Source organism: Eumetopias jubatus, unplaced genomic scaffold (genome assembly GCF_037043125.1).
Source record: "Eumetopias jubatus isolate StellerSeaLion01/CBP00866 unplaced genomic scaffold, mEumJub1_p1.0 scaffold_4, whole genome shotgun sequence".
Taxonomy (NCBI): Eukaryota; Metazoa; Chordata; class Mammalia; order Carnivora; family Otariidae; genus Eumetopias; species Eumetopias jubatus.
In genome coordinates, this window is record NW_028274810.1 from 6,275,675 (window position 1) to 6,289,164 (window position 13,490).

Consider the following 13,490-nt stretch of genomic DNA (forward strand, 5'->3'; position numbering starts at 1 on the left):
AATCCACAAGTAGATAGAGCTTTTACTCCCTTCTATCACGATAAAGATCTGTAAGCCTACTGACAGAGGTAAGCCCTGGGGGCCAGGGCAATCTGTGAGGGACACAGCCCAGCCAGGGAATCAAGAGAGAGCTTCTCAGATGAATTAACACTTGAGCTTAATCTTGAAGAGTAAGAGTTACCTGGATAAAGATGATATGGAAGACTTTAGTTAAAAGTTATCAATCGATATCTCAATGTTAGTTCACTGATTGTGATCAAAGCACCATACTAATGTCCGATGTTAATAATAGGAAGACTGAGTATGAAGTATATGGGTCCTTCTACTAGCTTTACAACTTTTCTTTATATCTAAAACTCCTAAAATAAAAAGTTTGTTAAACAATCCCTATGCCAACTTTCACTCCATACCGATCAAATAAGAATCTCTGGAGTGCGGGCCAGGCATTAGTATTTTTTTTAAGATCCCAGATGATATCAATGTGCAACAAAGTCTGGGAACCTCTGGGTTATGAAAGGTCTCTGAGGTATGGAGGCTGTTACATTTTGGCATTAATTCACTCAAAAACGTTCCGAACTAAATAAAAATGTTGAGCACTGCTTCTATTTTATACCTATGTGCAGTTGGATTTTTAATAAAGAGCGTGATAAAAATAAAATACTGGAAAAACTCAGAAAAAAAAAAGATGATGGGGAAGGATATTCCAGGGAGCAGAAACCACATTTTCGAGGCTTAGAGGTTCGAGAAGCCAGAGGATGGCATGGACCACAGGAAATCACTAAGAAGGAAAGGAAGACGGCACACAGTTACTTTCTCAATGAGCCTGCTCCGGGTAAGGAGCAGCCAAGCCGAACGCCCATCCCCTATTGGACCCCTTGGCGAGAAGCCACCTGACCTTTGTGTGCCAGAACCAATGTATCAAATGTTTCATAAAGGATGGGTGGCCTTGAAGCTTCTCGGCAGTGTGCACGGTGCCCTGCAGAAGTGTTGCTACCCTTCTCTGGGTCACTTTGTTTGGGGAGTCATAACCACGGACACACCAGAGGCTGGCTCTGCTGAGAAGACAGGGACTTACCGGGCCAGGCACATGATCATCCCGCAGGTGAGCTCTGCAGCACTGAGGCTATTCCCATTGGGGGTGCTAAAGATGGAAGAAGGGAGGGGACGTCAGTGGATCCAGTCCCGTATTCCCAATCCTGTCCCAACAGAAAGCCCGGAGTGTGGTGTGCTCACTCTCCTGCCCCCTCAGCTCACCTGCTCTTAAAACCACCCCCCCCAACCCCATGCCTCCTACCTGGGCTCTCCGATGGACTCCTGCCCAATCCCAGAGCTAGAGGGAAACACTGCCCTGGCTTTATGCTTTCACGAGGAGGGACTTCAGTTGGAGGGACACACCTGGTCTCTCTACCCAAGCTCACTTCTCCCAAGGCAGAGAGGTGTCTCACTCAATTGAAAGATGTATGTGTGGCTCCGCATTTCTCTTTCCTCTCGTTGCAAGATCTACCTGCCTACGGGAAGCAGGGATTCCCGCTGCTCTGTACCATCACTCTTCCTGAGGCTGTGACCAACATGGGTGATCACGCAAGCCTATCAAATTCAGGTCAGCCCACTGCCCACACACCTTCATCAAGCTGCCCAGCCCGGCTTCTGTCAGTAACAAAGCTAGGGTTTTTTTTCTGCACCTGTTTGACTTCTCCTATCTCTCCACAAGTTCTGAAGTGAGACAGCTTCCTCACACCTTAATGCACACGGCCATGCTGACTCGGCCCATTTCACAGAAAGAAGAATAGAGCTGAAACCCATGAAACTATTCTTCTTTTCTCAAAGACTCTTTTTTTTCTTTTTGGCTTTGGAATAATTTATTAGCACCCATGTTCACCTTCCTTTTTCCTCTATTGGATCTCTTCATCTCTAGAAATGAAGATTACAAGGAGGGAAAAGTCAAGAGATCTTATCGCACCCCCCAAAAAAAAGTCAAGAGAAAAGGATTCTCAGAGTCTGTCTTTCCACCTAGCTTCTGGTCTAACCCTGCGAACAGGCTGTAGTGGGATGTAGGACGGGGTGCAGAGCGGGGGGCAATGCCCCCATGTCCAGGGCAAGAATGTAGGATGGGTTATCATTTAACATTTCTTCTGTTGGATATTGACCTCAGTCAGATGACCAATTAACCCCTGTACTATAGGAGAAGTGAAGGGAAGGGAGAGGAAGGTTTTGAGGACACTGAACTTCCCAAGGGAAGGGAAAAGGCTTGGGGATGAAGAAGCAGGTGACAATCACCCTGCCACACCATTTAAGTGCCAGACGGGGGCCAGAAGCGGGTGTGGCCGAGTCCTGGCATGCAGTCATGACCTCTGCACTGAGTTTCTGCAAAAACAGCTCTAGCGGGGATGCTTTCCCCTCTCGGCACTGGAGTGTGAAAGAGAAACTGGGGTTCCTGGCTGCAGAAGGGTGCCAGGCAGGGAGGAAGGGAAAGAAGGTAGAGTCACTCAACTAGCAAAGGCTGTGCACCTGCACAGGGGGGACCGAGCAAAGTCGAGCTAACGAACACCCGGCTCCAGCCAGAACGATGGAGGGAAAGGGGCAGCGCTGGAGCAGGAAATGTAGATAAATTCACTAACATTCCTCTGATTCCCAGCCAGGCTGTGGTTCAAACGTCTGTGGAGTGGGCTTGTGAAGTGACCTGAGATTACAACAAGAGCCTCCTTGTCAAGAACCTGGGGAACCACGACGCTGTGAGCGTGGACTGCCTTTCTGGACTCAGCGTGGCCCAGGCATCCTTCTGGAAGCCCATCCTACACTGACCCAGCCTTCTCTACCCTAAGTTTTCCTCTCCCCCTCTGTGGTGAGCTTCCACCCCCACCCCCCGGGGCTCCACGACTTACTTCATGACCAGAACGCCCTTCCTGGTGGCAGCCTCCAGGTCCACGTTGTCCACGCCCGTGCCGGCCCTGCCCACCACCTGGAGCTTCTCTGCTGCATTGATGACATCAGCAGTCACCTTGGTGGCCGAGCGGACAATGAGGCCTTCACAGTCCTGAGACAGAAGAAACATCTGGGTCCACAGTTGGTCCTCAAGACCTCCTAGCACCTCTTTGCCCAAAGGGGGAGTTCCTGCATGCTGGCTGAATTTGGATAGCTTCAGAGAGAGGAAGCTGATAGCATCCCCATCTGGAAGGGGCTACCAGCAGGCAGGCCTGGGGTCAAATCCAAGCTCCATCCCCCATGAGCTACAAATCTGAGACTTGGCCTCCTCAAGTGTGTGAGGAGGAAGAGAGAGAGGACAGGTACAGCCCCCGACATGCTCCCTGGCTCTGCTCAATGGACAGCACCTCCACCATCAGACATGGTGCTACTGAAGGGGGAAGGGGGACTAAATTCTACTTTGTAAGCCCCAGTGGCACACGGAAGGCGCTCGGTAAGTACTAGCTGGCTTTGGTTCACGACTAAGACATGAACCAAAGACAAACTGTTGAAAGAAAGACATTTCCTAAAATAGAGACCAAAGTAAGGGGAGGACGGGAGAACAATCAAACTGGTCTATAGCTGCTCAAAAACGCAGGCAATTTGGGGCTAAAAATATACATATGCAAAAAGTAAATACTTTCTGGATTCATCATAGCTGCTTCACTTGGGCTAAGCTAATCCCCAAGACAGTCTTTCTTAGGCTCATCCAGAATCTTCTGAATCTTCTCAGAATGAGAATATTGTTGCCCAAACACCCAATGAGAGTCCCCAGGAAATGGAGCGAGTGAACCATGCTCTGTCCCGAACTGGCTGTCCAGGGTTGGTAAGGAAGCAAGTGTTGTTGTTGCAAAAGCAGCAAGCCGTGGGGATCGGGAGGCTGGGGTTCCAATCACAGTGCTAAGCGCCCCCACCCCTGGTCTTCATCTGTAAAATAAGAGGGTTGGAACAGATGGCCCCCCCGGGTCCTTCCCACATCTGATCTGACACCAATGATGTAAACCTCTTTGCAATTTCCACAGAGAGCCAGATGCGGGACCCTTCCCAGGCTCCCCAAGCCCTTTTATTAGGTCTGCAGTTCTGAAACAGAACCTCAAAATGTGACGCTCCAAGCAATATTGTCCAACTCCATTTCACAGATGAGACACTGAAGCCCAACAAGATCAAGGACGCCCGTGTCCCCTCCTCCTGCCCGTTTCATGCTCTCCTTCCATCCACCGGGTACCTGGTAGGTACGTATCTGGCATTATGCTAGACTCCGTCCAGACAAGATGAAGAAGTCACAGCCCCACCCATCAAGGGGCTCATAGTGCCAGACACCCCAAAACTCACCAGTACACATGTATGCTGTGACTTCAGAGTGTTCAAGGCACACAGACACGGAAAGGTTAGAGGAACCAAATAGGAGCCACCCCATCTGGGCTGACTGCCAACATCGGCCAACGCCAGGGGAATCTTGAGGGTGCTTGGAATTCCTCCCTCTAAAGCAGCCTAGTTGAACATTAGCCAATGCCTGGGCACACGGGGACACTGCTGACTGTCCCACATTCAAGTCCACTACACTTGGTTCCAAAGAAAAGCCCCCCCCCCCGTCTGGCCACCCACTACCAACTTTTCAAGGCACGGTCAACTTCTCTTCCATGAAACCTTGCCAATGACGCTGGACTGAGTATCACTCCCTCCCCCTATTTTTCTATCATCTATTTTACATTCAGGTGTCCTCTGTCTGACCTGCGATTTGGTCTCTTCATCTATATTTTACATCTCAAAAGCAGGACTATCTTCATAGCTGATGCTAAAACACTGCATTGAATAGATGAATTCAGCGATTTGAGAGGCTGTGGAAACCTATCCTCACCATTATCCTCACCACCACCTTCCTTCCCTAAATAATTCAAACATGTAACATGATCAAAAATCCACCGTGGGAAATCCCTTCTCTTGACTGTGATAAGGAGGCATCAGATCTACCTGACAGCACTCAAGAGTTTTGTGAGCATAAGAAGGAGAGAGACAGGAGAAAACTGTTCTGAAACTGACAAATTGATCAACAGAACCAAATAGGCACCTGACAAATAGACCCATGTATGTCTGGGACAAACAGATCCATGTATGTCAAACTGATGGGGAAAGGAAGAGCTATGCAATAAAGGGTATGAGGAAAATTTAGGTAAAAAAAACTCACTACAAATTTTTTTAAAATTTTTTATTGTTATGTTAATCACCATATATTACATCATTAGTTTTTGATGTAGTGTTCCATGATTCATTGTTTGTTCATAACACCCAGTGCTCCACGCAGAATGTGCCCTCTTTAATACCCATCACCAGGCTAACCCATCCCCCTACCCTCCTCCCCTCTAGAACCCTCAGGTTGTTTTTCAGAGTCCATCATCTCTCATGGTTTGTCTCCCCCTCTGACTTACTCCCCTTCATTCTTCCTCTCCTGTTATCTTCTTCTTTTTCTTTTTTCTTAAAATATGTTGCGTTATTTGTTTCAGAAGTACAGATCTGTGATTCAACAGTCTTGCACAATTCACAGCACTCACCGTAGCACATACCCTCCCCAATGTCTATCACCCAGCCATCCTATGCCTCCCACCCCCCACCACTCCAGCAACCCTCAGTTTGTTCCTGAGATTAAGAATTCCTCATATCAGTGAGGTCATATGATACATGTTTTTCTCTGATTGACTTATTTCACTAAGCATAAGACCCTCCAGTTCCATCCACGTCGTTGCAAATGGCAAGATCTCATTCCTTTTGATGGCTGCATAATATTCCATTGTGTATATATACCACCTCTTCTTTATCCATTCATCTGTCGATGGACATCTTGGCTCTTTCCACAGTTTGGCTATTGTGGACATTGCTGCTATAAACATTGGGGTGCACGTACCCCTTCGGGTCCCTACATTTGTATCTTTGGGGTAAATACCCAGTAGTGCAATTGCTGGATCGAATGGTAGATCTAATTTCAACTGTTTGAGGAACCTCCATACTGTTTTCCAGAGTGGTTGCACCAGCTTGCATTCCCACCAACAGTGTAGGAGGGTTCCCCTTTCTCCACATCCCCACCAACATCTGTTGTTCCCTGACTTGTTAATTTTAGCCATTCTGACAGGTCTCATTACAAATTTTTAAAAATCCAGAAGAATTAAAGAATTTTTTAAAGATAAGCATTAGAAGAAAATGTAAGGGGATATTTTTATGATCTCAGGATAGGGAAGCTTCATAAGCAAGGCAAAAATCCCAGAAACCATAAAAGAAAATACCGACAAATTTGATAACTTTTCAAACATCAATTTCTTTTCTTTTTTTTAAAGTAAGCTCTAGGACCCATGACCCCTGAAGATCAAGAGTTGCGTGCTCTAACAATTTTCAAATGTTAATTTCTTATGGAAAAGGTCCCATAAACAAAGTTAAAGTCAAGTGATAGGCTTAATATGGGGGAAAATCCTTGCACCATATATGACAGAACAAAGACTCATCACCAAAAATAATCAGGGCTTCCTATGAATCATTTGCTTAAATGATAAAGAACCCAGCACAAAAACAGGTGAAGGTCCAAGCTGGTGATTCGCAGGAGAAACACAAAGTGGCCAGTAATTTATAAAGACTCTTAAACTGCTAGATATCAAGAAAATGTAAATTTTGGGGATGGCTGGGTGGCTCAGTCGGTTAAGCATCTGCCTTGGACTCAGGTCATGATCCCGGGGTCCTGGGATCGAGTCCCACATGGGGCTCCCTGCTCAGCGGAGAGCCTGCTTCTCCCTCTCCTTCCCCCTCATGGTGTTCTCTCTCGCTATCTCTGCCTGTCTCTCTCTCTCAAATAAATAAATAAAATCTTTAAAAAAAAAGAAAATGTAAACTTTAAAATGTGGTATTTTCAGGCATCATACTGGCAAAAGGAAAAGTGGTAATAGTCCATGTTGGTGAGCGTGCAGGGAAAAAGGAGTATAAATTGCACAACCCAGAGAGGGCAATTAGGCAGCGTGCTGTTTGGCACTATATGTGTGATTCTGATTTAGTAGATGTCTATTTAACTTCTGCAAATTAAATCCTAGTGCAAAGGCTGAGAACTTTTCACCGTGCATTCCTTCACCACCAGCTCTGACACCTCTGGTCACTGCTAACACACTGAGGAAGTCAAACCTCCTTTGAAGTGGTCAGTCCAGGACCAAGGGTCAACTGACAAGAAGCAGGCCTGGAGCAGGACCACCCAAAGAGTCACAGTCTTTTCACCTTGCCACTCTAGTATAGAGTTCCTGGGCCCAAATCTGAGGCACAGTCCTGCTCCGGATACTCTACCCAATCACCCCGTTGGGCCCCCCAAGAATCTGGCCTCCTCAAATGCTTTCTCCAAAGCCACCCCCCCCTCCCCAAACCTTAGGAATCTGCTTCCCACGGCGGTGGCAGGGGGCGGGGGGGGCGGTGCTGCAGAGTCTCAGCAGCCCACCCATGCTTGCAGACCCCAGGACAAGCACAGAAACAGCATGATTAGCCTTGAACAGGCCCAGCCTTGTCTATGTAGGATTGTTACCCCGTAGTCTCTCCACACTTTTCCCTCAAGGGAGGTATCCCTCAGACCAGCTTTCTTTGAAGCCAGAAGTCGGAAGCATTTCCAGTCAGACCAGTACAGATGTTCATTCAGAGCTTGCCTATCCCAAGTAGGGAATCCGCCTTTGGAGACTCCCCTTCAGCCGACCCTGGTCCCACACTGAGCCAGGGTCCACTAGCTTTCAAGGTCTCTTAACACCCTCCACTACCCCCCATTTCATGCAGTTCTTCATTCAATCGCATCACCAATTGATATGTTCAACCAGCACATATTGACTGAGAGCCTACTGGTGACCTATCTCCTGCCGACCCCTCAAAACCCCAGCACTCGTAGATACCATCCCCTCCTCAGGTCACAAGTCATCCCTCCAAGACTTGGCTCCAAGCAGCCTGCTCCTCTACATGTGCAAACTGCAGGCCTTGGCACACCCTCCCACGCCCTCAGTGCAGTCGGCCGTGACTACAGTTTTCTTTCCCCATTTTGACCACCTCTCCAAACTGCACCCATTCTGCTGTCTGCTGTTCTCCGCAGCTGTCTTAGAGCTGGAAAACGGCCACTCTTCTGCTGGATTTATAGTTGTTCCAGAAAATCTATGCTAACTCAGCAGTAGAAAGCCACTCACATTTCTCAAGTTCAAACACGCTTCCTTTCCCAAGGAGGACAGGCTTGGCCTTGAGAGTGATTCTAGCATGGCTGGTGCCTCTGACTTAAATCATACAGAAAGCCAAACTCTCCAGGTCATCGTTCCCCAGCTAGAGGATGCAGGAAGGTGCTGTTTGGCACTATATGTGCGATTCTGATTTAGTAGATGTCTATTTAACTTCTGCAAATTAAATCCTAGTGCAAAGGCTGAGAACTTGCCAATTTTTTTCAAAGATTTATTTATTTTTATTTTAGAGAGAGAGAGAGAGCGCGCGCGCACGCACACAGTCAAGCAGGAGCAGGGGCACAGTGAGGAAGAGAATCCTCAAGCTGACTCCCTGCTGAGAGCGGAGCCCAACTGTGCGCTCAGTCCCAGGACCCTGAGATGATGACCTGAGCCGAAATCGAGTCAGACGCTTAACTGACTGAGCCACCCAGGCGCCCGGAACTTGCTATTTTAGAAAAGCCCTTCAAAAGATGCACTCTTGCATGGAAAATTTTCCCCTTCTTGATCTTTCTTAAAATTCTGAGATAGAGATATAAATGTGCTCAGTAAGTTAAATGTATTACTAGCATGTGGCTTACTGGTTTCTGACCAGCACTGCTCTTCAGTAAAACAAAGAAAAATATATGTATCACATACAGTAAGGGTATTATTTCATGGAACTTTAGTGTGTGTGTATACACAATGTATGTGTATACTGAGTTATGATGCAGAATGAATTTCTTCTTGTGGGTCACGGTCAAAGTTTAAAAGCCACGGATACATGGTAATATTTAAAGGTTCCTGCGTATACGGTTTATTTAAGATGTCACATCTGCTGATAGAAGAAGGGTCCCCAGTGTAAGAGTTTTGTGAGTTCTGAACACGATGCTTTATTATTCCAAGCCAGTGTTTTCCATACTTTTTAAACTAAGACTTACAGTAAGAAATGTATGTTTAAGTTGTGGTTTTACACTCACAAACCACACAGGTCGCACCACTCCCCACATAACTGAAACAAATTTCGTGACACACTACTTAGCCTATCTGCCTTGCTCCCAGGTATTTCTTATTTTTGTTTTTTAAAATGCTAATCACGACCCATTAAACCGACTTTACTACCCACTAATGTGCCGTGACTTGCTCGGAGTTTGAAAAGCCCCATTCTCAGGGCGGGGGTAATTGGACATCCTGACCACGGAGTGAGCGAGAGCAAACTGTGTCTGCCCTGAATACCAAGGCATGGGAACAGAGGCCAGGCCTGGGCAGGCAACGTGCTCAAGCGTCCTGGAGAATTAAAGATTTCAGTGGGAGAGGGCAGGGGGCACGAACTTGGACACCTCTCCACCCAGAATGAAAGGACACAGTGTGGACATGGGGCCCCTCCAGTGGGCTGCCCAGGTGGACTAGCTGGCATTCTGAAGCGAATGTTTTAGAAAGACAGACCCAAAGGCTGGGGGCTCCCCGAATAGTCCAGCCGCGCCACCAGCCAGCCAGTAGCCCACAAACACCCCTCCCTCCTCTCCCGCCAGGAGCTTTCAGTGCCTTTAAAATGTCCTCCAACTTGCAGCTCCAGACTCCAGCAACCCACCCGACCAACTTCCCAACTTCACGAACCCCTCCACGACTGGAGAGGCCTCCCGTTCTTCTCAATTCTGCCTTTACCCCACCTGCCCCCCTCCCTCGAAATCTTACAAATGAGGATTTCTAATTTCCACAGGAAAGCTACAAAGCCCCAAGTGAGGCCACTCATCCCAACCTGGTCCTGTGGCAGAGGTGAGGGTCAGAAGTGGGTCTGGAGGCCACTGCACTGCCTTCTGGCCGTTGCCCTGAGCCAAGGCCACTGACGGCACCCATACAAAAGAGGAGGGGACAAGCGGGAGGTGCCTGCCTCCCATCCAGTCCTACCGTGCTCCAAGGATCAGGTCGTGAAGCCCCTGTCCCCCACCCCATTCAGGCTAATCACCCCCCTTTTATCCACTTTTGCAGTAGCGGGGCAGAGACTCGCGGCTGGGTGGTCTCACTTGGCACTCACATGCTGTGCCATCTGGTTAATCCTGGGGTGTCCTGGAGTGTTGGCCAGGCTCCCGAAGGAGTCCACAAGCTTCCCGAAGGCAGGGTACTCAGACACTTCTCTAAGTCCGGACAGCACGAGACTTACTCTCTAAGTGCCCAGATACAGCACCATGGCAGTGGAGGGGGTGGGGGGCACATGCCGTGGAGAAGCACAGCAGCAGATACAAGGGCAGGCAAGGGAGCACCGACAGTTTGTAGGACCATGTGGTTCCGGCACAGCTCAAGCAACTGCGGCCGCTCTGTGGTTTGATTCAGGGGGCCCTCTGGGGAGAAAATGGAGGGGTTGGATGTGCGCTGGGGTCGAGCGAGGTTGTTAGGAGGCGGCAGAGCGGGGCTGTGGGGAGAGAATACCTCGGACAGTGGGGCATCGACCCCCGCATGCTGGGTGCAGGACCTAGAGTCAAGAAGGGCTCACACAGTAAATGTCCTGCACGAGGCCACCAAAACTCACAGGACCCTTACAAAGGAGGTAGAGAAAGATCTGAAGTAGACGGCGGCGCTAACTATGCAGCACAACAAACCTGTACGTGCCTGAAAAGGATTTGCTAAGAAACAGAAATTTCCTGGGGGCGTTTGGGATCGGATTCTAATCCAGTCTGGTCATACCCGACCAGCGACTGAGGCCAACGGTGAGGCAGACGGGCAGGAACTAAAGTCTGGATCCCGGGGTGGGGGTGGGGGGTGGAGGGAGCGGCTGCGTAGGCGGCCCGGGGATCTCGGGCGCCCCCCGCCCGCCCCCCTTTCCTGTGAGGGCTCCCTGGAGGCCGAGGGGCGGGGAAAACTCGCGGCAGTCTTGCATCAGACGAAAGGCGGGTACGGTTGCTGCCCTAGCCGGGCCGCCTTGTCTGCAGCCTCTCCAGCTGCCACGAGACAGGCTGGGGCTCTGCCAGCGCCCCCCACCCCACCTCCCACCCCCGGGGAAAGCTGGACTCGGCGGGGCTCGCCAGGACTTAGTCCGGGGAGGATGGCGGGTCCCTGGACTCCCCGCGCGGAAGCCACTTTGGCGCCCCTTCTCCCCCGCCAGGGCCACCGCGCGCCTTCGCGCTGGCATCCCTCGCGGCAGCCCGCAGGACCAGTTAGAGCAGCCTGCACTTTGCAGCGCTGGCGGGAGGCGAGCCAACGTGAAACACGCGGTTGCAAACTGAACGTAAAGTTTGCATCCCGCCGCTCGCCGCGGTTTGTTTCTCCCTCCCCCAGCCCCCAATCTCAGAAGGCCCCAGGATTGACTGGTACCAGGGAAGGGGGTGGGGGTGGGGCGCGCTGGCCCCGGCGCCGGCCAGCCGGCCGGTTTCGGCAGGGGATGCCATCGAACCCTCGTCTCTCTTCCGTACGCCTTACCTGCAGCTCGGCTATCAGCTCCTCTTTGCTCAGGTTCTGCTTCTCCACCACCTGCAGCCCTCCATCTTGCAGGATCTTCCGGCAGCAAGGGTCCAGGCTGTCACTGATGAGCACTTTCCGCAGATTTGCAAAGGCCATTGCCGGAGTCGGCCTCGGAATCGGCCGCTCGCGCGGGGCAAAGGCACCGAAGCCGAGAAACTGTAGTTCCGGCTGGCGGGCTGGTGTAACTGGGCAGGATTCTTGATCTCCCGCTCCCCTTTAACTCCCCCTTCTGCTCCTACCGCCTCCTTCTGATTGGACAAAAATACTCAAACTCTCGGTGACTCCGCCTCCTCCTCGCAGCTCGAGCCTTCAGTTCCCCGCCCACTTTATTATTCTCCAGTGATGAATTTCTCAATCTCAGCGAAAGCCCTTGCCTACACCTGGTGAGCATATAGAAACACAATTTGCGCTGACTAGCTGATTCATATCTCACACAGAAATATTTGCTTTCACCCTGAGAGAAATGTTTCATGTTCACTTCTTTCTTCCGAAGAACGTATTCGATAATTCCTTAACAAGAATTTACTGAACGCACCTATTATGTGCAAGGCACCGTGCTGGACGCTGAAGGGGCTCGGACATCTCCTGGTGGGCTAACACCGAGGGTATCAAAGGCAGGCACAGAAAGTTACATAGTGAAAAGCAATAGGAAACTTTCTGAGACCTCAGGAAGCAGTGCTTAATTACAAATGAATGATGCATTGGGAATTATGAGTTTGAAAGAGAAGAGGGACCGGGTGCATTTAGAGCTGCCAGAATTTTTGTTCAAGTTCCCCATTCTCTTCCTCCACTTCCTCTATGATTATGAAAAAGACAAAAGGAATGTGAGATGTCAGTTTGATCTAATTTATATGTTGACCAAGGAGGCACTTCTCAGCTCTTAACTCCTTTATGTTTAAACCCCACGACAAACGTTCCTATCCCATGCCCCTCTTCCCAGAAATATTGGGGGGGGGGGATCCGTTTAAGGCCCTCTAGGATCAGAAGCAGAGTCAGGCATGCTCCTAGATAAATGAGAATTCAGTTTATCCAGCCGTGAGCCATCCTCAGCCAGTGTGTGCCCTGGTCCTGAGAAACACCCAGCATCAGCTTGGTGCTAGCACCTAGCACCAAGAAGGCATCCAGCAACGCTGCCTTTCAGAAGATGCTCTGATGCTCCTTGAAGGCAAGCACTCTCAGAGACCTGAGGATATGGTGATAAGTAAGACATTATCTGCCTTCAGGCTGCTCTTAGTCAATTGTCTAATCTTGAGAGCTGAATACGAAATAACCAGGGAGAGAAGAAGTGACATGTACAGAGGCCCAGGGTGTGATGAATAGCTGAAGGAGATGCCCTAGGGGTGCAGGAGACCAAAGTGCGGAAGGGCCAGCCTGCCCAGCAGGGGCCTTTCCCTGGGGAGGAGCTTGAACTGCACTCCAAAGTAGTACAGAGGCACAGAGTGATGTTTTAGATAGGATCTGCTTACATTAGCTGAGCTGAGCCCTGACACTGCTAATGGAGATATAATATCTCTCTGCACTGCCCCCCGCCCACCGCATTCCCACCCTTCAACCCTACCTCCAACATCAACTGCAAGTTGAGGATTTTTCTTTTACAATCAGCCTAGGAGCAGAGGAGATATTCTCCCCCCACCCCATGTTATGCCTTCCATCCATAATACAGGAACTTTGGCCTTCTTGGAAGTATTAGGAAAATAATTCTGCCATTCTCTTGAGACCCCTCACTCCCGCCCCTCCCTGAGCCCTAGCCCCTTGGGAAGAGAGACAGTTTAGGGGAAAGGTCCCAGGGCCAGCCCAGGCCAGCCCCTGCTTAGCTCTCTCTTTCGGAGCTGAAGCACACAAATAAGGTGCCCTCCCCGGCTTCCTTGTATGTGGTGAGCCCACCAG

The 13,490-nt window shown here is 49.9% G+C and overlaps 1 protein-coding gene across 1 annotated transcript in view; it reads right to left on the reverse strand.

Annotated features, from left to right (window-relative positions):
* The window catches only part of PHGDH (phosphoglycerate dehydrogenase), a 32,689-nt gene extending 20,882 nt beyond the window's left edge, over positions 1-11,807 (reverse strand). Inside the window, exons 1-3 of the mRNA XM_028102149.2 lie at positions 11,562-11,807; positions 2,883-3,034; positions 1,076-1,141 (exon numbers count right to left, since the gene is read on the reverse strand). Of these exons, the coding sequence (XP_027957950.1) occupies positions 1,076-1,141; positions 2,883-3,034; positions 11,562-11,699 (356 nt within the window). The 5' untranslated portion in view covers positions 11,700-11,807. The remainder of the gene's footprint in view (positions 1-1,075; positions 1,142-2,882; positions 3,035-11,561) is intronic.
* Positions 11,808-13,490: the final 1,683 nt, after the last annotated feature.